The sequence below is a fragment of the Xiphophorus couchianus genome, chromosome 2, assembly GCF_001444195.1.
Source record: "Xiphophorus couchianus chromosome 2, X_couchianus-1.0, whole genome shotgun sequence".
Lineage (NCBI taxonomy): Eukaryota > Metazoa > Chordata > Actinopteri > Cyprinodontiformes > Poeciliidae > Xiphophorus > Xiphophorus couchianus.
Window position 1 is genome coordinate 4,949,926 of NC_040229.1, and position 26,395 is coordinate 4,976,320.

At 43.7% G+C, this 26,395-nt stretch overlaps 1 protein-coding gene and 1 long non-coding RNA gene across 4 annotated transcripts in view; one reads left to right on the forward strand and one right to left on the reverse strand.

Annotated features, from left to right (window-relative positions):
• Positions 1-26,395, forward strand: part of cdh13 (cadherin 13, H-cadherin (heart)) — a 299,673-nt gene that overhangs the window by 119,392 nt on the left and 153,886 nt on the right. For all 3 annotated transcript variants that reach the window (XR_003597525.1, XM_028033098.1, XM_028033112.1), the window contains 3 exons: positions 6,079-6,192; positions 18,528-18,533; positions 18,822-18,974. Coding sequence is in view for 2 of the 3 variants with exons in the window: in XM_028033098.1 (XP_027888899.1) it covers positions 6,079-6,192; positions 18,528-18,533; positions 18,822-18,974 (273 nt within the window). In the remaining variant the exon portion in view is untranslated. The remainder of the gene's footprint in view (positions 1-6,078; positions 6,193-18,527; positions 18,534-18,821; positions 18,975-26,395) is intronic.
• Positions 1,100-2,315, reverse strand: LOC114154239 (uncharacterized). Its single transcript, XR_003597529.1, has 3 exons — positions 2,094-2,315; positions 1,953-2,024; positions 1,100-1,630 (listed from the first exon to the last, which is right to left on the reverse strand). It is a non-coding gene; the product is annotated as an uncharacterized LOC114154239 (long non-coding RNA).

Consider the following 26,395-nt stretch of genomic DNA (forward strand, 5'->3'; position numbering starts at 1 on the left):
AGCCGGAGAAACGTCTGAATGAGCTGAGGAATGGAGATGACGGCGACACGGTGAGCAGCATGAAAACACGGTTCAGTCCTACTGAGCACTGCTCTGCCACCATCATGATGCTGCAGTCCCTCCTGCATCACTTCCACCTGAAGAACGAAGGCATGGAGGCCATGAAGTCACCGCAGCACCACCTGCAGGCTGCCGGCATCCAAACTCTTCCAACATCCAGATGTGATGCTGAGACGATATGATGCTGCGACGAAGCATTGCTGAGACGATGTGACGCTGAGATGCTTCGATGAATCATTGCTGCGGCGCTGAGACAATGTGATGCTATGATGCTGCGACGAAGCATTGCTGCGATGCTGCATGCTCACGCCGGACTGCACAGCCCCCCCTCGGCTCTTTCATGTGAAATTGTCGGTTTAATCTGCGATGGTTTTCAGAAGCAGCGTGTTTTGCAGCCTCTCATCCGGCATCAGCTTTCTGCCTTTGACAGGTCAAAGGTCACCCTTGAGTGGGAGTGGGAGTCGGGTCAAAGGTCGTCAATGATTGAACAGCAGTTCATGCAAACAAATCATTGAGCATCAGAATAAATAATCCAGAGGAAAATGTGGAATCAATCAGATTCACAAACATCTCTGTCCTACAGACTGAATTATATCTATTACTGACATCCTTTAAGTTTTGTTTCGTCTTTATTTGAGAGGGAATCAAATAAAGATGAAATCAAGTCTTCTCTTGATTTTCTCCTTTGCTATAAATACATCAGCTCATTAAACTCCCATTATTTTCAGCCTGAAATGCATCAAACAGCAGAATGCACTTAAAGGCACCATCAGATTAAGGTTAGCCGGGTATGCTAGCATATAAATAGAAATATCCCCTTGGATTAAACACTGCCACCTCTGCCTGTGCTCCATTTGTTCATTTTATGTGTTATTATTAAAAACTGTAATGATGATCAGAATCATCATGTTAGACCTAAACAATAAGCAGGAAATGCCTTCAGCCTAGAATTTAATCTCAACAGTTTGTTGCTTTTCTGCTGGGATGTTGCTGAATATTTCCAACCATAAAGCAATTTACTATGTTCAATAAAGTGTAGCATATCTGTGTAACCAGTATACTATATTTCTAGATAATTAAAAATAGATCATGACCAACAAAGTCAATGGGCTAGTTCTTAGAAGTCTAGATACGGCTCAGGAAGGAGTAGACAGACTAGAAGTTGCAGATGTGAGTGCCTTGTATTCACAGTGATCAATTATTTACATTACAATAGGAAAGGAAAAAAAACATTTAAATGGCCATATTAAAATAAAAGGAAATAATACACAAAGAAAACAAATTAAATTAACAAATAAAAAAAAACAAATCAGTTCCACAGTTCCAGTAACAAGCCACACCATTCAGTTCATAAAACTCCTGAAAACTGAACTGAGGCGGTTCAACAGGGTCAGGTGAGTTTAGAGTTTACAGTTCATATGCTGACAAAAGTCAGATCAGAGTGGAAACTATTTTGTTCATGGGCTGCAGGAAGCCTCCCACCAGCCTGGTGGGAAACCAAATCTTAACACCACAGGTGAAATCCTTTAGGCTCTTGGACCTGATTCTTCAGCTCGCCATCGAACCTGGCCTGTACAATAAAGCAGGACCAGTCTCAAATATATATATAATAAACATTCCAGTGTGCACACAAAAAATATGATCGGCACTCATTGCACTATGAATAATCCTAATCAATGCATTTCCAAGTACAAATTTTCTAGATAAATCTTATTCATAAAAAGTCAATAAATATGCTCCATACAAACAACAAACAATCCAAAGATCATCTAGATAAGCAAATACTTTTCATATTTAAGGCATCTCATTGTTCTCCAATTTGTTTGTTCAGAGTCGCAATAGAGCATCTGAATTGATATCAATTAACGCCAAGTCTTCATAAAATGACTCACCAATTCCGCAGTTCATAAGGCATACAAGCGGTTTTGTGTTTCTCTTATCCCTCAGCTTACGACCGGAGACTCCTAAAGTTAGTACAATTTTATCAGCATCATACAAGATTAAAGAAAAACAGAATGTTGCGCTTAACCGACCTGCAGCTCTGCTCTCCCAAACTTGTTCTAATCCTCCATGCTTTTTGCTCCAGCTAATATACCCAACAAATGAGCTGACGGTGGTACATGTGACTCAGACGCTCAACAATGATTGGCTGTTTAGTAAATCTCGCGAGTATTGCAGTTATATAATCAACTACCGCGAGATTTTGGAGGGCAATAGTAGCGAACCAAAAAAATGGAACTCAACATTTCACTTGGGTTACAAAAGTCAAACTCAATATCTGGTCTCAATATTACAGAAAAAGATTGTAACCCAGAGACAATAACATTTTGGACCAGGTCTACTGCAATATCCCCGGAGCCTACAAGGCTGTAGCAGCTCCACATCTGGGCATGTCTGACCACATCTCAGTGGAGCTGATTCCTGTCTACAAGCCTCTGGCCTGCAGAACTAAGCCGACCACCAGAATAGTTCAGGTCTGGACTGAGGAGGCTTCCTCTGCACTTCAGGACTGCTTTGAGCATACAGACTGGAGTGTGTTCAGGGACGGCGCAGACTTGGAGGAATACTCATCGTCCGTTCTGTCCTATGTTCAGTTCTGCACCGACGCTGTCCTCCCTGTTAAGACCATAAAAGTGTTTCCAAACCAGAAACCATGGCTGGACAGCACAGTACGGGCCCTGCTGAAAGCCCGGGATGCTGCCTACAGGTCTGGAGACAGGTTGGCTTATAGCAGGGCCCGGTCGGAACTGAAAAAAGGTATTAAGCAGGCCAAGCTCCAGTACAAACAGCAGATTGAGGAACATTTCATCAACAACAACCCCGAAGCATGTGGAGAGGCATCAGAACCATGACGGACTACAAACACAGCACTCAGCTGACCAGCCGCGACCCCACCCTGCCTGACACCTTAAACAGTTTCTTTGCCCGCTTTGACACGGCGGGCAGCAGAGAAGCTGTACATCTACCCCAACTGGAAGAGCAGCACCAGCCCCTCGTCTTACAGAAGCATCAGGTGACGTCCACCCTGAGGAGGATCAACACCCACAAAGCTCCAGGACCGGACAAGGTGTCAGGCCAGACGCTGAAAACCTGCGCCGACCAGCTGGCAGGAGTGTTTCTGGACATTTTCAATCTGTCCCTGCAGCTCGCCACGGTTCCTGAGTGTCTCAAGTCTTCCACCATCATCCCTGTACCGAAGAAGAGGTCCATCACCAGCCTGAACGATTACCGGCCCGTCGCTCTGACCCCGGTGATCATGAAGTGCTTTGAGAGGATTCTTCTGAGGTACATCAGAGACTTTATCCCCGCAAACCTGGACAGCCTTCAGTTCGCCTACAGAGCGAACCGGTCAACAGAGGATGCTGTCTCCATCACTCTGCACACAGCCCTGACCCATCTGCAGCATCCCAACACCTACGTCAGGATGCTATTTGTAGACTTCAGCTCAGCATTTAATACCGTCATCCCAGACAAGCTGGTGCTGAAGCTACTCGAGGTGGGGCTGCCCGCTTCACTGTGCCACTGGATCAGAGACTTCCTCACCAACAGGCCTCAGGTGGTGAGAATAAGTAGCTCAACATCGTCCCCACTGGTCCTCAACACAGGCACGCCGCAGGGCTGTGTGCTCAGCCCAGCTCTCTTCACCCTGTTTACACACGACTGCGTGGCCATCCACCCCACCAACACAGTCGTGAAGTACGCGGACGACACAACAGTAGTGGGTCTCATTTCAGACAACAACGAGACCCACTACAGAGAGGAGATTCTGCAGCTCACTCAGTGGTGTTCAGCCAACAACTTGGTGCTGAACACAGGGAAGACCAAGGAGGTCATTGTGGATTACAGAAGGTCCAGGAAGACGGATCACACTCCCCTTCTCATAGATGGAGAAGTGGTGGAACGTGTGGACAACATCAAGTTCCTGGGCCTCCACATCACTTCTGACCTCTCCTGGAACACAAACACCTCCCACCTGGTGAAGAAAGCACAACAAAGGCTCTTCTTCCTCAGGAAACTGAGACGGGCTGGACTTTCCTCACGGCTGCTCGTGAACTTTTACAGGGCGATGATCGAGAGCATCCTCTGCCTCAACATGACTGTGTGGTATGGTAGCTGCACAGCACTGGAGAGGAAACAACTGACACGGGTGGTGAGAACAGCACAAGGCATTGTGGGATGCCCCCTCCCAGACCTGGACTCCATTTACACAGACCGGGTCAAGAAGAGAGCTGGATCCATAGCCATGGATTCCAGCCACCCGGGCCACAGACTGTTTGTGCCGCTGCCATCAGGCAAGCGGTTCAGGAATATATGGACTACAACAAACAGACTGAGAAACAGTTTCTTCCCCACAGCCGTCAGAGCCATTACTCCCTGCCGCCCCCCCCTCCCACACATATCATAACCTCGCAGTCACACATACATATCCCCCACCCCCACACAGCCATATTGTTCTGCACTTTGCACTGTCACATCATCTGTACTTTGCCATAATTGGACCTGCTGCTACTTCTTTGGTGTGGTTGAGGGCCTTTAGTTAATTTAGTTGTATATATTGTTATTATTATTATTGTGTGTTTGCTTATTTATACTGTATATATTTGACCTTTTGCACGGGAGCTGCAATGGAAATTTTGTTGAATTCTGTTCAATGACAATAAATGCTATCTATCTATCTATCTATCTATCTATCTATCTATCTATCTATATTCTGAGGTTTCTGCCATCCAGGTTCTTGCGTTGCTGTTTTATTAAAAAGCCATTTAAAGCTGGTCTGAATCTGAATTATGGAAACACATTGTGGGTCGTCGTGTCCTGGTTTTGAATAGTTTGTGTTTATTGGGATGGAAGGTGAAAAGTGTTCAGTCACAGAGGGAGTTACTTTTTCATTTCATGTTTGATGATCAGCTGATCATCTGGGGATTTACGGGTTGAGCTGCTCTGACCAATAATTCATAACTATTTAAATCATCACAGTCTTACTTGATTCTTCATCGGTGCAGACAGAGAGTCTACATTGTGTCAAAGGTTGAAAGAGACACCATGGCTGTGATGTCTGAGCTTTGTTAGAGTGTGAGGTGTGCAGGATGGTGATGCTGAAGTTTTATTTATCTGATCGATTGATAGAAACTCAGCATGTTTACAGAGTCGATCTAAATGATTCTACAGCCTGAAAACTACAACATGTTTCTTTACTTTGGATGATATTAGCAGTAAAATTAATCAGTTGATCCTTTTTGGGTTTGATGTGTGGATCAGTCTCATACGTAGCCAGAGTATTTTTAAAATTTAAACGGAAAACTTCTTACATTTATTAAATGATCGGAGTCCTAACTGTTTCCACTTAAGATGCTCTGGAGCCGATTTGGCACAAACATCTGAGTCATAAAATGTCAAACTGGAGAGTCCAGCCGCTCCGTGTCTGCAGCCAGGATTCAGCCGGCCGCTTTTCTCCGTGTCGGCTGTAATTTTCATCAATTTTCATCAATATCCAGGCGGAAGGCTCCCAGCGTCTCCCTGGTTCTGCTGGCGCAGAGCAACATTTCCCCACATTAGACTCTAAAACTACTTCTTTGTTTACAGCAGCAGGAGGGAGGAAAATGAAACAAGATTATGCGTTTTATGTTTTCCAGGATCGAAGCAACATTTCAGAACGACTCCATCTGCTTGAATAATGTAACTGCTTCACTAAAAACGTGTCATTTCTCATTGCTTTATTTTAGCCTCTATTTTTGCTTTGCTTTTTTCTCTGCTGTCGTTATTTTGCACAGCAGCTGAATGCAGGATTAAGTATGAATTTAATTTCAGAGAGCTGCTGCGAGGCTGATTTCATGTTTACTGTATGAGTCTCTGTAGAAGAAGCTGTTTGGCTTCATGAAGGACGCGTCGTACATTCATGAACTTCTGGGACATTCATGTGAAAGTGTGAATTACAGGGGCTGTTGCAGGGTTAGGGGTAGTTTAAAGTGGAGCAGGTTGGTTGGTGGAACTTGATGAGATGTTATGTTTCTGCTGCAGGAGGTTCTGGGCCTCGGCCAGAAGCCACCGTACCGATGGAAGAGAGCGCTCCTCGTCCCGCCGATAATCGTCACTGAGAACCAGAGGGCGCCGTTTCCACTGCGCATCGGCAAGGTAACAAACACTCGATCTCTTCTGTTCTTAGTTTACTGGTAGGATTTAATATTTAATATGAGATGAGCTCAGGAAAGACGGCGGCCACAGTAAAGATGGCCGCCGTCTCTGGATGGATTGTAAAGTTGCTGAGAGCGTCAGCACGGTCAGCAGGAAGCTGATAAACAGGAAGCTAACAGCAGCGGCCTTTAGTGGAGCTGAGCTTCTGACCTGGTTCCGACCCGGTTCTGTTTGGACGTGGAGTCGGACCAGCAGTGGTCGGCTGGGATGTGATGCGTTCACTGACTCACACTAGTCTAGATTTACCGTCTGGATTCTTCTGCTGCTGATTTTGACGCATGTTGGATAAAAAGCGACGTTCAGACTGCAGACGCTTTGGAAACTATCGGATATGATTTAGTCCCACATCTGGAAGAGGAACAGATTGGATCTTTTGGGGTGAAAGGTCAAGAGTTGGACCGTTCAGACTGATGTGAAAAAGTCAGATCTGAGTCGCATTCGCAGTCACTATTTAAAGGCGTGCACTCTATTGTCGTTTTATTCCATATATTTTTGACCTCAAATCAGATTAGTTTGTTTTGGGGTTGGAGTTAACAGGGTAAATGACACATTAAATGTGAAAAAAGTTAGAAAGTTATTGTGATTTTATGTTTTTAGATCACAGAAACGAAGGTGTGTCTGTTTAGTCAGTAAACTAAGCTTACTCTTCACTAATTTAGTTTTTAAACATCCCGATCCAGATCAAAAAAAAGACTAAACATAATGAAGAGGCAGCAGGCAGCTGTAGAGGAGCAGAGAGTTTTTGTGAAGCGTAGATCAAGGCAACGCAATAAGCAGGTGGCGCCGTCGGCTCGCTCAGTTCAGGGAGAAGAGAACCGAACTGGAGCAGTTAGCCTGGACAAAAGAACGAAACTCCCTAACCCAGAAACCAGAGCCACGAATATTTATTATATTAAATATCACCACCGGAAACACTCTTGTCCTTCATGCAAATACCATCTGGTGTTAAATGCAGGATCAAGTCACAAACATTAAATTTTACCTACTTAAATTTTCATAGAAGCAGATTTTAGAGGTTGAGAAACGTTTTCAGAAATTTCACACTGTTTGCTCTCTACACTGGATTATTATTATTATGATTTTAAAGCTTCTCTGTCAACAAACTTTACAACAAAAGTTATAAATTATGATTTTCTGATAATACTAAAAACCTCACAGAAAACGGTCCTCTTCCAGTAGAGTGCATTATGTTATTAGAAAAAGAAAGTCAAATACATTTTGATTTATTATTTTCTTTGTATACTTGTAACTAGATGCATTATATTTAATAATTGTCATGGTTGGGTTTCCAGCTGCACAGTTTGCATTAGGACAAGTTTACGGCTTTTTAAACATCATTAATTGGGGGCGTGCCGTGGTGGCGTAGCGGTTAGCGCGACCCGTATTTGGAGGCCTTGAGTCCTCGACGCGGCCGTCGCAGGTTCGACTCCCGGACCCGACGACATTTGCCGCATGTCTTCCCTCCTCTCCTTCCCCGTTTCCTGTCAGCCTGCTGTCACATAAGGGACACTAGAGCCCACAAAAAAAACAAAAAAAACATCATTAATTGGAATTTATCATAACAATAAATCAAAATGGTATCATGATAAGACATTTATCACAATAAACGATATACGATAAATGCCCACCTCTAACCTTTGATTCATAAGAACTGGAAAATAGATCCATTTTGTACAGTTGTGGCGATGCATCTGATGGGTTGAAGCTCCTGGCTCTGAATCCAGAACCCGCTGCGATCCCATTCCGAACTCGGCGCCATTGGGTTTGCTTGCTCTCCCGGTGCGTTCTCTCTGGGTACTCCAGCTTCCTCCCACGACCCAGACTCATGACGTCAGGTCGAACGGCTGCTGCAGCGATGAGTCAGCACGGAGGACGGACGGATGTTAAACAGCCGATACTCTGAATTCACTCCAAACTGAACCTGAAGCCGTTTTGATCACCGACAGATGGTCTGCTGACTCCAACATCTGAAGAAACCCACGCTGCGCCGTTTCCTGACGGATAATTGGACCCTAGGGAGCAGGACCCGGCCCGGAGTCTGACTCTGTGGCTCAGGCTGACGCGGTTCCGCTCAGTGAGGTCTCAGTGAGGCAAGCGAATGCCTGCAGATATCAGGTAATGAAGGACAGTGGACTGACTTCATCTGCCATGCATCTTCTCTCTCTTCAGGGGAAGTTTTGGGGAATTTATGCAGATTTGTAGTCTGGTAAACTGGAGGTGGATATAGAGTCAGGAGACCCAGTGGATGTAAATCATGTCTGTGGGCTCAGTGGCAGCAGCAGCTACAGGCCATTTGGTGCAGGTACATGTTCCTCCCAGGCTACAGCAGCACACCCGTTACAAGACACTTCATATTCTCCCCCATCACTTATTCCTGCTTCTTAACACTTTCCATATGCAAATTTGATTACCTTTTCATCCTTTGTTCTTCCGTCCCTCTCCTCTTCCTCCACACACAGCCTTGCATGAGGAGACGGGATAATGCCGGCTATTTTACCCCGTAGAAAGCTATATGTTTACCACTTGGCAAAATTGATTTTCCACACCAATAGTTTTCCCTCTTCTCATACAACGAACCACTTCCATATGGCAGCCATTCATTTTTCTTCCTCTCTTCGGGAGATAAGCAGTTTGAAGGAAGGGTGAGCCCAGATTGCAGGAGCTCCGATTTGACATGTATGGCTGTGTGCATATATAACTCCACTAAAGCAGGCGGTGTGTGTGTGTGTGTGTGTGTGTGTGTGCTGGAGGGAGGAAGGTGGGTCGGCTGTCAGTGCAGCTCACTGGGGAAGGGTAAGAACCTTGTTGTTTGTGTCACACCTCCTGCTAGCTGTGGAATTGTTTTGATGCAGAGGTCTGTGCTGGCCGTCCCTCCGGGCCTGGAAACACCTCACAGCAACTCACACAGCAGCTGGAGCGTGCAATGAGACTGATATGCTTAAATGTTCCCCACTTCAGCCTCTGCTAATTGGAAAATCTTAGAACTCAGGGACAGAAATCAGTCGTAGCTCAAGCAGTTGAAATGTTTCTTCCTGGGATGTTTGTGGGGTAAAGCTGAGCGTAAAGCCGCTCCCCCCTCAGCGCTGCTGCGTCTGAAGGAAGACGGAAACACACAACAGCCGTTTGGGTGAAATAGATGCTATAAATAACAACACACCAATTTCACTTGGGAAATTAACAGTTTTAGTTTAGGAGCAGCAAAATCATGAGTGTGAAATATTAGACCAAACTTCCTCCCTCCCTGACGAGGCTAACATAAAGGTAATAAAGCTGTAGAGATGCATGCTGGGTAATCTGGGATCTTTAAATAACTCATTAGGTTGTAAATTGGTTTCTTATTGACGTGTTTATCAGCTCAGTGACTGTTTGGATTCTCTTTAACCTCTTGGACATTCGTCTGGGGAAACACAACAAAATGTTTGTGTGTAACAATAATTTATCCTTTTAACTTTTAAATGTTGCAAAGGTTTGATTTTACCAGTGACGTGCGGTCAGGGGAGGCAGGTGAGGCAGTGCCTCACCAGCCATCATGGAAAGAAAGAAAATATATAATCATAAAGTAATTTAAATTGTTATATTCATCCGGTGGTTTGTACTAAAAAATATTTATTTTTCATGTAGCTTCACCAATTTCGATTTTTATTTGTTCAAAATCGCTGAATTTTCTTATTTTCCCATTCAAATGCTTGGAAGCGATGCCGGTGAGGCAGCAGCGAGCTCTGCCTCACCTTGGATTGCGCAACCCCTGGCTCTGCGCTGGCTGCTAAGCGGAGAGAGCATGTTGCTGTACGGCGTCAATAAAATGGTTTAAACAAATTTAATATGTGAACTTATTTCCAATAATTTAGCTTATGTATATAATGTACAGTGCTTTTTGTCACCAACTGTGTTTGTGTAACGTGTTTCGTGTAATGAGCGATTATAAACGGCAGAGAACAGGTTCGAGGTGAGGCAGGCAGTTCTCTTGCCTCATGGCAGGGGGCGCTCAAGATCCCAGACGTTCGTCTTGTTCACTCCTCAACTGCCGAGTAAGTGATAGCGAGCTAGGCTAAACGATTCGGGAAGCAAGTCAAGTGCAGTGATAGATTATAATAGAGATAGTGATTTTTTTCCTCTCGCTCATCCCGACTTTCGACATGAATGACTACATTACAACACTAAAAAAGTTTTCTCAAGTGGACTTTCAATCGAAGCAGGTAAGACAGTAATAACATTTATTTTGTTTTGTTTTTTAAGGAAATGTGTGTTTTGTGAGCTACAGTTTGTATGTGTAAGGATGCAGAAGTGAAACATAACCTGTAAACTGCTGTCAATCTATGCATCTATTTGCAAATCTGATTCTGATGACGTCAGTGCCTCACCAGCTATGAACCTCACCGCACATCACTGGATTTTACGGAAATGTTTAACTGACAAAGCCAGGAAATAAATTCAGTAGCAACAAAGAAATTCAGTAGCAACAAAACAAGAATGGGATTTACAGCCTGATATAAATCTCATTATTAGCTTCACATCTCGTTATGTTGAGATTTATGTTTGATTGTCGCCTGGAGGAAACGAAGTGAGAAGCAGCAGAATCAGAGAAACTCTTTTAAAGACGTCCTGGTCTGTCAGAGCAACGGATCGCAGCACTTAAACTCGTCATCAGCAGATATTTCTCCAGGACTAATTTCCTAGTTCTGTAAACATTTAAATCATTTTCTGTAGGAGCAAACAGGCCTGGAACCAGATTCTGCTCTTCTCTGGTTTGGGTCGTTTTCCCGTCCAAAATGTCTCCATATCACGATGCTGAGCTTCAGTGAAATGCAACTTAAATATGCGCCAATATATTTTAAGATTCACTAAATTATGACAGTAGAGCAATAAGACAATATTCAGAGTATGCTTTGCAAGCCAGCTCACCCTGACCGGGTCCGGCTCACCCTGACCGGGTCCGGCTCACCTGTCGGTCCAGGTGAAGTTCTGTTTTGGAGGGGAGTGAGGGCCCGGTTTGGTTGGCAGCTGAACAGTAATGGGAGGAATCTTTTTCCCAGCTGGACGTTCCCTGCAGCAGCTCAGTCGTCTCTCTGGATCTCACTGTCGGCCGTTAGACCTTTAAATGTCTGATCTGGTTCTATCGGGTTTTCTGGACCATTTGTTCCCGTTGAGCTCGTCATCGTCTGAGACGCTCAGTATCAGAGCTTCATCCAAGACAAGAACAATAGAAAGCAGGCATCCTGCGGGCCTCATCATTTAGTCTAATTGATTCTCTTAATTATCTTGGGAAAACTGTCACACACACACACACACCCACACACACACCCACACACACACACACACACACACACACACACACACACACACACACGCTCTGCCATGAAACATGTCTGTCAGATGGGATCACTGGCTATATGTTGTCATAACTAGTTGATCTGAATTAAAATGATGAGAGAAACATAAATAAATAATTATCTTTTTTAAATCTATAGAAGCAGGTTCTGGATGCTGCAGCGACATCTCTCACTCAGTTATTGGATCTGTTTTGGTTCTCTTTGTTCTGAAGCCAGTTTTAACCCCCGGCGGGCTTTGAATGGGCCAGAATAAAGTAGCCGATGGGAGATGATAAGCAGAGGTCAGTCTAACCAATCAGAGCCGGTTAATTATCCTCTTTGTTTCCGGTTGTTTCCTGTTAACGCTCCGGTCCGACCCTTCAGCACCGGGTCCGTTCGGCCCGCCCTTTTGGTAGGAGGGTGGAGTGGACTGGCAGGACAATCAGGCAGAGCGCTGTTCAAGCAGAGCCTGCCGTAGCACGCACGCACACACACACACACACACACACACACACACACAGAGAGGATCTGAAGCCGTGTCATTTCTCCTCAAACAGAACAAAGGGATATTCAGGTGTTTTTAATGAGGTAATGATTCTGTTTGCTGATGTCAGATTTTCTGACGTCTGCAGCTAAATTCATGACATAAAGCAGCTTTTATTTTTCTGAGTTTCTTCTTGACTCCAGAAAGAAGCGCTGACGGTCTGAGGCGTTGTCCGGCTTTAACCCAGATCCCAGTCCGCTGCTGCTTCTCTGTGAGGTTTTGCTGTGGCAGAGCTTCGCCACACCCCCTGCCATCTTCCTGCAGGATGCTGAGCTTCACAGGCTTTCATGTGCGCTCGGCTGGTAATGAGAGCTGATGGAAAGAGGTGAGATTCTCCCATCAGTCCTCCCACACACGCAGGGGGAGACAAAGCCGCTGGGTGCAGATTTCTGCCCTCATCAGAGTGTGAGCGAGCGTGCACTGCCGATGATCAGTCCTCCACCCTGCAGAGTGGAAACTTCTCCTGACACTTCACTTCCTCCTCTGGTGAACTGGCTTGGTCTTTAGCTCTGATCTTTCACACTTCCTGTCTCCTCCGTCTACTTCCTGTTGGAGGTCCACTCCTGTCATTCCCCTGAAATGGTTCAACTCCACCCAGCTTTGTTCCTTTCATAACGTTCAACTCAGATTGTTCTAATTGGAAGAAATATTTTACACAGCAGCAAATGTGCAATAATTTTAAACCCAACTGAGAGAGCTGCTGGAGTTTTGCTGTTTTAAAGGCTATTAGCTGCTACAGCAGCTAATGCATGCGCTAAAATGTATGTAGCTTGTTGCGGTTACTCCTCTCGTTGTTTTACTTTTTAAATATTTTTTCAATTATTTTATTTTACAACATACATTTTTTGCACTTTCATATGGTTATATTTGTATTATTGATATTTATTGTCTCAGGTGGAGTAGCTTGTCAACGAATAAGCAATTTCCCTTTGGGGATCAATAAAGTATATTCTATTCTATTCTTTTCTAGAGCTGGAGCTACGCTGGTCACTTCAATTATATTCACACAGCAGGTTTAGATGCTCAAATTAGTTATTTATTTTTATTTATTTAAAATTTTAATCCTATTCTTTTGTTTTTGCGTGGTCGTTCATGCTAATAAAATGCTAATAAGTCTGACTTCTGTGTGAACCGTTTACGAGCCCAAAGCGACCCGCAGACGTCACACCGCAGCGCTCTGTTTAGGAAGGAATGTTGTCGACTATATTCTTATCATCCGGATTTACCGTCTGGTTTGTTCTGGAGTAGAATTATGACGCATGTCTGACGTCAGCTGTAAAAAAGTTGGATAAAATGTGACATGAGCGTTCTGATTGCAGATGCTTTGAAAAGCATCGGATGTGATTTAGTATCTCTCCTCTCCTCAGCTGTCTCTCATGTTCCTGCTGAGGAGACGGGAGATGTTGACCAGAACAGGAGTGGGAATAGAGTGATATTTTCAGAAAGTGGGTTTTGCTCAGAGAGAGTTCTGCTCTGTTTTCTTCTTCTCTCCTCGTTTTAAAAGGCAAACAAGCCAAGCAGAGGAAAGTGTGTAAGAGAGAGGAGGGAAAAAGATGAATTGGGAGAGACGAGTGAAAGTTTTGCAGAAGGTTGGAATGGATATATTACAGAGCTGAAGCAGCGGGGGGCCTGAGAGGCAGCGGGGACGGAGCGGGGCGTGGAGATAAATGCCAAAGCGCTCTGAGTGTTGGAGCGTTGTCTGACACGGCCTGTAAAGCTGCAGCTTCATGTCCCATGCTCTTTCAAGTGGGGAGCAGAAAGGCCTTCGTTTCAGCTGCTGTCCCATTGAAGTGTGCTCTCATTAAAGCCAACCTCACGCCTCCCTGTGATCCTCCGGCGCGCCGCAGCGGGTCGTTTAGATGCTTGACTTGGAGCGGCGACGCTGAGGTCACCGCTAACCCTGCTGGGAGCTCAGGCTGATGGAAACATGATGAGTCTGAGAGGACAGACGGGCAGATAGACGGGATTTTACAACATGGAATTAAAATGAAAACGTAAGAGGTAGGTTTGTTTCTGCATATGATCATAAACACCTGGGCTGTTATCTGAGCGGCGGAAAGCAAACATTAAAGTTATGTTTCTTAGCTACATGTGTTCTGACACGGTGCTTTGCAAAAGTAATGACACCCCTTCAACAATTTCCACACTTTGTTACATAAACGCAGATTTGTTAGGCTTTGATAAAGCAACACAAAGTGATGCTTCAGCTGTTTCTGGTTTCTGACAGGATGGAAGAAAACTCAGAACATCAGTTTTCAAGATTCTCTGTTGGATTTAGCTCTGGACTTTGACTAGTGGTGCCTAAAGTGGGTCCAAAGTGGGTCCTGGAGTGGCCAAAGTGGGTCCAAAGTGGGTCCTGGAGGGCCGGGATCCTGCATGTTTTAGTCTCTCCCTGGTTTAACGATCCAATGACGGCTCATTAGAGGCCAAAGGAGAACACACATCATCCTGACCCACAAATCACCTCTGATCTAAACCATCCCATAATATCTTTCTTTTGCTCCATGGTTGACCTGATTTAGCTCCATCCATCCTCCCACAGCATGCTGTTGCCACCACCATGTTTCTCAGTGGGGATGCTGTGTTCTGGGCATTGTGCTGTATAAGCCTGTCGTCTCTTCCAGCCTTTTTCTCTTTCTGTTGACGACACTGAAAGAAAAATGGCTCAACTCCGGCGCTCTCCACTGACCCTCCCTTCCTCATTTCCTTAGTGTGATACCCAGTTCACACCATTTTAGAATCGTTGGCCCATTTTCAAAACCTGAGAGACCACACATTAACCGACAGAAAATCGTAGGTGTTTGATCAGGTTCCATCAGGTTTGAGCAGGTTTGAGCAGGTTGCATCATAACTCGTCATAACTCGTCAAGAGGTCATAACTCGTCAGCTCCCGTCGTGTGTGTTTGTCTGTGTATATTTGCTGTAACCGATTAAGGATCCGTGCTTGAAGAACCCATGGATCATCAGTTGGGCTTTCCACAATGGCTGGATGTGGTTCTGTCGATGTTCTCCGCGTTCTTCTGCTACTTTTTATACTCTTAGTTACGGAGAACCTCGCCGAGCGGAGTAGCGGCATTGTTTGCTCGCGTGAACGGCTGATTGCGCTGTGTGGGCCTCTGCTGCTGCCCGGAGACGGGCCTGTGGTCCCGGAGGAGTTACGGAGGAGACGACGGGGCTGTGGGTCTGGAGTTAAACGGAGGTAGAAGAAGAGACGGCGCAGGCCAGCGGTACCGGCGATTATTGTGGGGAACATGAGGTCTTGGGAAATAGGACAAACTCACGGCGCTGGTTAGGACCCAGAAGGAGTACTGGGAGTGCAGTATCTTCTGCTTCACGGAAACCTGGCTGCACTCGCTTATTCCGGACTACAGCGTGGAGGTTCCTGGATTTTCCTTGGTGCGCAGGGACAGGGACTTTTCCAAGAGTCGGAAGAAGAGGGGCGGCGGGATTGCACTTTATGTGAGTGAGAGGTGGTGTAATCCCGGCCATGTTAACGTGAAGGAACAGATTTGTAGCCCGGACATTGAACTTCTGGCTGTGGGAATGCGGCCGTGTTATTTACCGAGGGAGTTTACGTCCGCCATTTTGATCACTGTTTACATTCCCCCATCAGCTGATGCAGCGGTGGCCTGTGACGTCATCAGCTCTGACACAGCCAAACTCCAGACTCAACACCCGGACGTTGTTATTGTGTCTTGTCTCTATGCAGTAACTGTGAAGTAATTTCCCTGCTGGGATGAATAAAGTACTTCTATTCTATTCTATTTTATTCTATCAGGTTCCATCAGGTTTGATGTGCTGGACACACGGCACAATCAACACAGCCACACGAACCGATTTCTCTCACCGACATTCAGATTTCAGACAGAAAATCCCATCAAAATCCTCGATGTCACACGTAAATTTAGAGTGAACAAACACGGCTGATGACGTGGCAGCAATAGCGATGGTTTGTGAACTTATTTTAAACCATAAAAGATGTAACAAAAAGAAAAGGCGTTGGATAAGACTGCGTTACCAGTTCCGCTCCAACTCCTCTCCTTGTCATTTATGTGGATATTCTTTACACGAAATGTTGAATAAACATTAATGTTGTTTCCACATATCATCTCTGATGTCCACTGGACTTCGGGTTGCGCTGTGTCAGCTGTTTGGGAGTCCCCTCCGCGCTTTCTGATTGGCTACCTGTCACATTCAACAGGCTGCGTTCTCCTCCCAGTCGGGGAAAACCAGTGATAAACTGGCCAAGACAATCCAACATGTTGAATATGACTGATTTAGATCGGAGCGGTCCGATGTTCTACCGACTGGACCCGATCAGTAAGATTGTCATAAGGGGAAAATCGGGGCAAAAAACAAAATCGTGTTGTTTGACGTTGGCTTAAGGGAAGAGAGAAGTATCACATCAGTAGGCCTGTCACATAGCAAATTTTGCTCAACGATTAATTGTCTCAAAAATTATTGCGATAAACGATAATATTGTTTGAAGACCTTTTTACACTGATTTAATGGAAATGATGTAATAATGCATGCGATTTCCTGCCAAAGATAGATACACTTTATTTTCAAAAGAATATTTAACACTGGAGCTGATAAACAAAATAAACAAAACAACCAAAAATAAAATGGATTCTCAGTCTCCATTAACAAAAAATGTACTTAATAAAAACTAAACATCATAAAGCCAAAGTGTAAATAAATACTGCATTGAACCTAAAGATTATGAAGTCTGTATATTATGTTGCCCTTCAGTAATAATTAGATTTAAATAGAGAAGATGGGCACATCCACTACCTGATGCAATAGTTCACACTACATGATTTTTTGCTGCTATTTTTCCCTTTACAACAATCTTAAAACGTTGGTCTTTCTAAGATTGTGTGGTGTGTTACGGTAGATCGTCGTTGCCGCTCCGATCTAAATCAGGGATTTTCCGACTGGGATCTTAACGCAGCCTGTTGAATGTGACAGGTAGCCAATCAGAAAGCGAGGATTCTCCTCTGTGTTTTCTGATGGGAAATTATGGAGGGGAATCCCAAACAGCTGACACGGAGCAACCCGAAGTCCAGCGGACATCGGAGATGATATGTGGAAACAACATTAATGTTTCTTCAACATGCAAAGATTATAGAAATGACAAGAGGAGGAGTTGGAGCCAAATTGCTACCGCAGTTGATAAACCCGGTAACTTTTCAGCTGTTCTTCGGTAACGTGACGTAAACAGGTTCTAATGATTTTCATTCAGTCAGGACTTTACGCTGACACTAGCCACATGCATTGCAGGTAGATTGTAGTAAAGCATTGATTAATGCCTGGTTTTAAAATTAGTTCACTGAACTTGCAGCCATTATTTTGTGCCCATTGTTGGACACCACACGGCAGGAACGAACATGATCGAACCGTTATACCTAGGATTTCTGTCGGCTAATGTGTGATCTGTCAGGGTTTGAAAATGGGCCGACAATCGGCCTACAGCTCTAAGATCTTGTAGTGTGCGCTGGGCTTTACACTAAGGAAATGAGGAAGGAGGGTCAGTGGAGAGCACCAGAGTTGAGCCTTTTTTCATTCGGTGTCATCAACAGAAAGAGAAAAAGACCGGAAGAGGCGATAATGCTGATAATTGAAATGACGTCGATAGTTTTGATTCATTGTACATTAATTGATTTATCGTTTATTGCGACAGGCCTAGGAGTCTGATATGATCGCCTTTATCTAAATCTATTGATTATTGAAGGGCAACATCGTGTACAGACTTCATAATCTGCACTCTTTTGGTTTAATGTAGTTTTTATTTCCACTTTGATTTTATGTTGTTTAGTTTTTATTCAAGCCCATTTTTTGTTAATGGAGACTGAGAATCCATTTTATTTTTGTTTTTTTTCACCAGTTAAAGTGTTTAATGTTCTTTTGAAAATAAAGTTAATCTATTTTTGCAGGATATTGTTTGTGTTATTACGTCATTTCCATTAAATCAGTTTAAAATGGTCTTCAAACAATATTATTGTTTATTGCAATAATTTTTGAGACAATGAATCTCTCAGTAAAATTTGTTTTCGTGACAGGCCTGGTTCTGTTAGTGGTTTTCAGTCTGGTAGAAACTTTCCTGAGAAGAGTCTCAGCTGCAGCAACGTGGTTTTTTTTACCTTCAGTTAGAGGGTGATGAATTTGTTTGCCCACCACACTTTTCAGATTTTATTTGTAATGATTGTTCATTTGTTTGGTCTCAGAAATTGCAGTGAAAAAGGTTGTTGCTGTATTAATCAGTATTTTCTCCTGATGAATTTTGAATGTTTTTTGTCATTTTGTCGTGTCTGTCGCCGTTGACCTCTGACCTGGATGCTAATCTTCTCTCTTTGTGTCTCTGCTTTTCTCACCGCCTGACCCGGCCGACGGGAAACCGGCGACTCTGCTGGAAACGACAGTCTCATGTGAGTTTCTGCTTCTGGCCGGGAGAAAGAAAACCTGTCGCCTCTACTGCTTACAAACACACACCATAATCCAGCAGATTAAGCTAACGCCTCAGTTTACCAGGAGCTTCCTGTGGCTGCTGCTCCTTTCACCTGCGATGCCTTTTCATCAACATTCAATTCAAACTGTTGGTAGTTTTAATGAAAGAAAGCAGCCTGATTGTAAATGATGTTGGAAAAAGGTTTATGGATGTTTCAGCTGCTGATACCTTGGTGTGTGTGTGTGTGTGTGTGTGTGTGTGTGTTCAGGTAATTTTGACTGAGAAGCCAGTGCACCATATCTTCCGACTGACAGGCCCCGGCGCTGACCAATATCCCAAAGGTCTTTTCACCATTGACATAGACACAGGAGACGTGTCAGTCAGCCGCTCACTGGACCGAGAGGCCATCGACTCCTACCAGGTCAGTGCACGTGTGTGTGTGTGTGTGTGTGTGTGTGTGTGTGTGTGTGTGTGCGCACGTGCGCGCGCTCGTCCTGTTTGTTTGGATGTTCTCTCTGCTCTTTCTGCCCACTGATCCTTTGACAAGTGTCAGTTTCTTTGTTCGTTAGATTGCCGCTTTGTTCACCAGTTATTTGCTTTCCAACTCTGAGAATTTATTCATGAGAATTTGTGGGCCGTTGATTTTTATCATGTGAAGGGAAAAGAAAACTTGTTATGGAGGAGTTTGTGAAAGTGCCCATTGATTTTCAGCCTCACAATCCAAATATTGGCGGTGCTGTTTGGGAAGAAAAGGACTGATCCTATCAGAAATAGGTGATTTATTCCTCGTCAGACGCAGAGGATAGGCTGTTTTAGAGGCCTGCTGGGATTTGTGTGTGTAATAAAGGCATTACTCTGGCAGAAAGAGAGGGAGATAAGGCGAGAGAGAGTCTGCTTTTTAAGCTGCCAATTGACCTTATCTTGTTCTGAGGAATCTACTGTGACTGGGAACGTTCAGCTGCTGATAAGCTAAGTGGATATTGTAAAAACTGAAATAAGTCAGTCTGTAAATAGCAGCAGATGTGAGGAGATGAACAGGTGTTCATCATCTTCTGTTCATTAGTTTTCCAATATGGCTGCCGGTAGTAAGGATCAGGCCCCCAACCTCTTACATCTCTCAGTCTGACGAAGCCTCCAGATATAAATTCACGTGTTTGCACATGAAAATGCAATTACATTAAAATACATACCAGCACATATCCATGCATTCATTCAACTTATTAAACTGCATCAGACTCAGAAACCATAAGGAAGAATCGTTCTGCTCAGTTTTTATCTATGAAACAGAGACACGGCCGCGGTGACCCGTCATCCTTCACAGCGGCGGTCAGGGCGCCGAGGTGTCTGCCATGTTTTTGTATTAAAGAGGTTAAGTAGACAGAAAATGTAAAAATATTACTGGGTTATTACATGTTGCTGGAAAACAGCATCAGTTAAACGATATTTAAACCCACAACTAGTCTTTGAGTTTGAGCTGTTTGTTCACAAATACAAATTAGTAAACTGTAATTATAACTGATTGTTTTCAGGTTGGCCAGTTAATCTACTCTCTCTCTCCCAGATTAAATCCAACCCAGAAGCTGTTAGAGGTGCTGATGGTTTTAGCAGCAAGAGGGGCCCCTAGGTCAGATTCTGCCCCAGGCCTCATGCAGCCTTGGACCGGCCCTGCAGGATGAGTTCAATCTGCTGCACTGAGCAGAGATGAGCAACAAACTGAGATTTAATTTAATGCTAATGTGGCTTTAGCAGCTCTAACATTTCTGTCTGTTGAGTTTTTAACAAGAGACACAGAAACTGTTTTGGTTGCTCCAGTTTATGGGACGAGTTTCTCAGATCTCCGCGCGGCTGGACGCATTAACTCTGTCTGACTAAGTGGACAAAACATTTGGTATGATTTGATGCATCGTGTAACCGGAAAAATAATAATAAAATAATATAAAACCAGCGTGAAGCGTGACTACGAGGCGAAAACTCCTCACCGGCTGAACCTGCATGATGAGGTTAGCGCCGGTTAGTTAACCGCTAACCAACCGGGACACACACATGAACTTTACAGGGCAGACAGCGCCACACGCTGGGCAGCGAGTTGAGATGGAAAAGCCGTGCAAATTTCTTTGTCTACAATTATAAATCATTCTCACCTCTCGCTCAACGCTCCTCTGAAAGCCACTACAAGTTATTCCTAAGGTTCACGTAGAGCTGCACAACCAGAGCTAACACGGTGGGTTTACACTCCTAACTTGATCAAAAACTCTGGAAAGAATCATAATTCCTCACAGGGGGTAAATATCCATACAGGTCAGCCTGAGTCCAGTTAGAGTGAAAGGAGGAGCGCGATCCGCGCTGAGGTAAACTTTAGCCAGCGCTGTGATTGGTCTGCACTCCTGGCTTTAAATGCATCAATAAATAAATAAATCTGCTCTGCCAGTTAAACGCTCAGAGCCACAGAGATGCTTGCAATCCGACACACACACACACACATATGCGTATATATATATATATATATATATATATATATATATATATATATATATATATGTATATATTTCCTAAAACCAAAAACGACGCTTGGCCTGGCGGGGGCTAGTAACTGGGGGAAGAAACCTTGCTTCAGCTTTAAGCATCAGAACCAGAACACTGGATAAAAATGCTCGTCTCTGGGTCAGACTGTGTTTCCAGAAGGTTCTGCTGCTGGGCTGAGATCCGGTCGGGTTTCTGCATCATCTGGTGATGTTTGTTCTGCTGCAGGTTGTCTGGCAGTAGAGACTCTCCTCTGCTCAAAGTGAGCTTCCTGCAGCAGAGCTCACTTTGAGAACTCTTAGTTTACTCTAGAATATTTTATAGATTATTCTAAAGCGCTGATTGTCTCGGCTGATTCACAAACTTTCAGTTAAATGTTTGTGTCGATGTCAAGCAGGTGATCATCCCACTGAGTAAACCCGGTTTGTCTTAAAACAATTTACTGTTAATTATGGATTACACAAACATTTTCTGGATTTCCAAACTGATTTATTTAGTCTCATGAGGAACATTTCGCAATTCTGCTGGCAGCCAAAACCCTGATAAATGTCTTTGTTTGGACTAAACAACAGATATGGGAATGAAGGCTGGCAATGATCAATCTAAAGTCTAGAAAAGCAATTTAAAGAGAAATTAAAGTCCAAGTAAACTTTTCCATTTGGTTGTTAAATGACTGTAAAGGTCTGATTTATGAATCTGTTCCAGTTTTCCTCTGATGCACAGAAAGCAGAGCGTAAGTGAAAGATGTCATATCGAACGCTTCCTCTTACTGATGCTCATCTTTTAAATATGAAAAATATAATAAAATTATGCATTTCAAAAGATCAAATGTTGCATTTCTCATAATTTCTGTGGCTCTAAATCACCAAACAATAATATAGACATGAAACTTTAAAACAAAACACAAAGTTCTGATCTCATTGGAGGATCACAATATTCAGAGCCAGTATGAACACATGAAACACAGGAGGCTTTGTGTTGCTACAGGCCTGAGATATTTCATGTCTGCCAGATATGAATAGATGTCTCAGAATGAGTTTGACATTTTTGAGTTGAATGGGTAATATTACATGAGTCATTAAACTAATGACAACGACCATCACAGAGGAAATGTTGCTTTTGTCATTTTCTCCTGACTTAAAAGCAGTCAGCTTCTTTCACGCACATTTTCATTCTTTAACGGATTTAATGTTTGAAATTATGATGATCAAAGGAAAAAGTGCAGAAGAGCAGAAACACCCAGTGCAGCGCCACAGCTCTAAATAAAACCTAACGGACAATAAAAGTAAAAATCTGACTAGTAGAATAATCTGATGTTTTGTAAAGATCGCTTTCGAAAAGTATTCAAACCCTGAGCTGTGTGGATTTGTTACATCAACAAAATTCACTTTATTTTATCAGGACTGTAGAATTATAAAAAATAGAAAACAATGGAAACAATTTCTGTTTTTTTAATCAAAAATATGCACATTTTATCCCCCTTTACTCTGAAACCCCTAAATAAAATGAAGTATCAAGCTGGTGTGATTCCATATGTTCATAACTTAATCCAAATCTAAAACAGTCAGAATCATTTACATAATTAGTTATTATTGCTGCAGAATAATAAATAATAACACAGTTCACACATCGACCAACGACAGAAAACAGAGTAGATGGAAATCTGCTGCATTTTATTTTTGTGAATTTTGTCATTTTCGACATTCTTTTAGTTTAATTAGCAGAACTATTTATTTAGTTTGAAGACAGGCAGGATAAATATCCAGTCCTGGACTCCAGAAGACGAGCCGTGGGAAGGTTTAGCCATCGCGGTCCAAACGGGCCGGCCTCCTCTTCAGGGCACCATCCTGAAAAAACATGAAGAAAACTCAGAAATAAATCCTAACTTTGTTAAAACTAAAGACAAGATGCAACCATTCCAGCTGAATTTAATGTGTGAATCCGTAATTCTTCTAAGTTCCTGTATGTCGTCGTTGCTGCAGCGTATGCGGTTACCATGCCGACGGTAATAAAGAGGTTTAACTGGGCTGTGGTTCTGATGGACGTATGTTTCTTGTCCGTCTGTACTGGTGACTGTGGTTCCGTTCGCTCGTCTTTCTGCAGTTTCTCTGAACTTTCCTCCACCATTTATCTCTCTGCCTTCTCTAATCATACTGAGAGAGTTTTGGAAACTTTAACATTTTCTGGCTGCAGTGTTTCCACAGTGAGGACTTTATCATGTTAATATTTCCACGCAGCCCTGAAGGCCTCTCAGGGTGTCCCCCTCCGCCTGTGGACCATGAACCATGAAATATTCAGAGGTTGATTAAAACTGCCTTCACTTCAAAGGCCTTGATTCAAACAAAGTGCTCTTTTTTTAAGCTTAAAAATGTATAATTAATAATTTGACAGTTTTTTTGCACATTCACAGCTATGTAATTCAAAGTGTCCTGGCAACACGAGCAACGCTGTGAAACATGAATGACTGCAGGAAAACTCTGCAGGATGGAGGAGTTTTTCTTCTTCTCCTGCTCTAAAAGCGCCACGCTCTCGCTGCTGATGCCTCCGCTGCAGGAAGTTTCAACTGATGAACTCCATGATGGTGTTTGGTCTGAGCCTCTGCTGGGCGTCACTGATTCACCTGCAAGCAGAAGACGAAGCTGGAACTGAAACGCCAGTTAACTCAGGGCTAACTGATGGCTAACTGAGGGCTAACTGAGAACTAACTGAGGGCTAACTGATGGCTAACTGAGAGCTAACTGATGGCTAACTGATGGCTAACTGAGAACTAACTGAGGGCTAACTGATGGCTAACTGAGAACTAACTGAGGGCTAACTGATGACTAACTGAGGGCTAACTGAGGGCTAACTGAGAGCGAACTGAGAGCTAACTGATGGTTAACTGAGGGCTAACTGATGGCTAACTGAAAACTAACTGAGGGCTAACTGATGGCTAACTGAGGGCTAACTGAGAACTAACTGAGGGCTAACTGATGGCTAACTGAGGGCTAACTGAGAACTAACTGAGGGCTAACTGATGGCTAACTGAGGGCTAACTGAGAACTAACTGAGGGCTAACTGATGGCTAACTGAGGGCTAACTGAGAACTAACTGAGGGCTAACTGATGGCTAACTGAGAGCTAACTGATGGCTAACTGAGGGCTAACTGATGACTAACTGAGGGCTAACTGAGGGCTAACTGAGAGCGAACTGAGAGCTAACTGAGGGCTAACTGAAAACTAACTGAGGGCTAACTGATGGCTAACTGAGAACTAACTGAGGGCTAACTGAGAGCGAACTGAGAGCTAACTGATGGCTAACTGAGGGCTAACTGATGGCTAACTGAGAACTAACTGAGGGCTAACTGAGAGCGAACTGAGGGCTAACTGATGGCTAACTGAGAACTAACTGGGAGCTAACTGATGGCTAACTGAGAACTAACTGAGGGCTAACTGAGAGCGAACTGAGGGCTAACTGATGGCTAACTGATGGCTAACTGAGAACTAACTGAGGGCTAACTGATGGCTAACTGAGAGCGAACTGAGAGCTAACTGAGAGCGAACTGATGGCTAACTGAGGGCTAACCGAGGGTTAACTGATGGCTAACTGATGGCTAACTGATTGCTAACTGAGGGCTAACTGAGAGCTAACTGATGGCTAACCGAGGGTTAACTGATGGCTAACTGAGAGCGAACTGATGGCTAACTGAGGGCTAACTGAGAACTAACTGAGTGCTAACTGATGGCTAACTGAGGGCTAACTGATGGCTAACTGATGGCTAACTGAGGACTTTGCTTGCTAACTGACTGACAGCTGCTGATTGGTGTGGCGTGTTGACGATATCAGATCCTGTCTTGGTTTAATGAACTCAGTCACTCTGCCCTGGGATTTCCTGCTCTGTCTGGACTTTTAGCTAACCAGTTTCTCTTTGTATTGAAATGCTGAGACGAGACATTTGGACCAAAAAGAACGAGGATGTTACCAAATTTAATCATCTCTGTGTAACGCAGTGATTACACTGTTATGATCATTTATAGTAGAAATCAAATTGTAACCAAATTTTGATGAACTGCTAATTCAAAAGCCTAAGAATTAGAAGGTTTCCTTTCCAAACACACCACCTTTATTGTCTTTGTCTAATTTTCTCTGATTATGTTGGATTTTTTAATAAACAATATTAAGGAAGCATTTCCTGATGCTGACAGAGGTTTCTCCATTACTCTGCTCATGCAGCTCCTCTCATCCAGACACCAAACAATAGTTAGAACAAAATTAATTCTTACGTAAATCCCCACTGGTTTTGAAAAAGCTCATTTTAATGGTTGAGCCTTTGAATCTCCTAAATGCAGCGGTTGGAGTTTGGAAAGTAGAGTTTGGAGTTCCAGTTGGTGGAAATCTGCTGCTAGTAAAAAGCAAACTAAGCAAAACTCAGGAAAGGCCCATTTAGGCAAAGCAGAGCTGAAAACAGAAGCAGCAAACACACCAACTCCTCATCAACGGAAACATTTACAGTGAAGGAACAAACGGAGATCAGCTGGGCCACATGCTCAGAGATTTAATGTCAAACATTATTTTCCTATTAGGCTCAATTAGTGTGAGAATGAATGTTAATGAGATGTAAAGCAGAGAGGCAGCGAGGAAGGAAGGAGGCGCTCTGAGTGGTGGGGGGCGAGCTTGTTTACACAGGTAGAGGATGACCCGCAGCACCACAGGTCACCACCGTACCGGCAGTGGGGAGGCGTCTGAGCGCGCTCGTCTCTGTCACGCTGGCATTTAGCTCAAATAATAAAGCATAACTCAACTATACAGCATTAATGTTTATGAATCCGTATAAAGTCTCAAACATCAACTAAAACTCCACCTGAAACCAGACGGCTTCATCTAAAAATGCCAAAGGTTTCAACATTTGGTAAATTTTCTGGTGATTTTGCTGGTGTGCTGCAGAGCTCATTGTTTCATCGGCGCCTTGCAGATGAAACGGATCCGTCCTTTGATGGCACATCTAACGGGCTCCATACTCCACTCCGTATTCTGTCAGTCAGCCGGAGTACAATGACAAGGAAACGGCTTAAAAAAGCCAAGAACCAAGAAGAATCAATCTCAAGTTCTGAAAGGAGTTGAAAAGGAAGCGCTGTGAATTGACAGCTGTTTTAAAATTTAGATTTTTAGATATCCTGAGCTTTCAAAGGAGCAGAGTACGGTCCCCTCAAAGCAGGGATTTTTTGTGTGGGTGCCAAACAAAAAGTAACTCCGGGGATTTCTTTTTTCACCTGTATTTATTTATTTTTCATGCAGGAGAAAAATGTTGTGATTCTTTAGCAGATCATATCTATAACTTTTAAA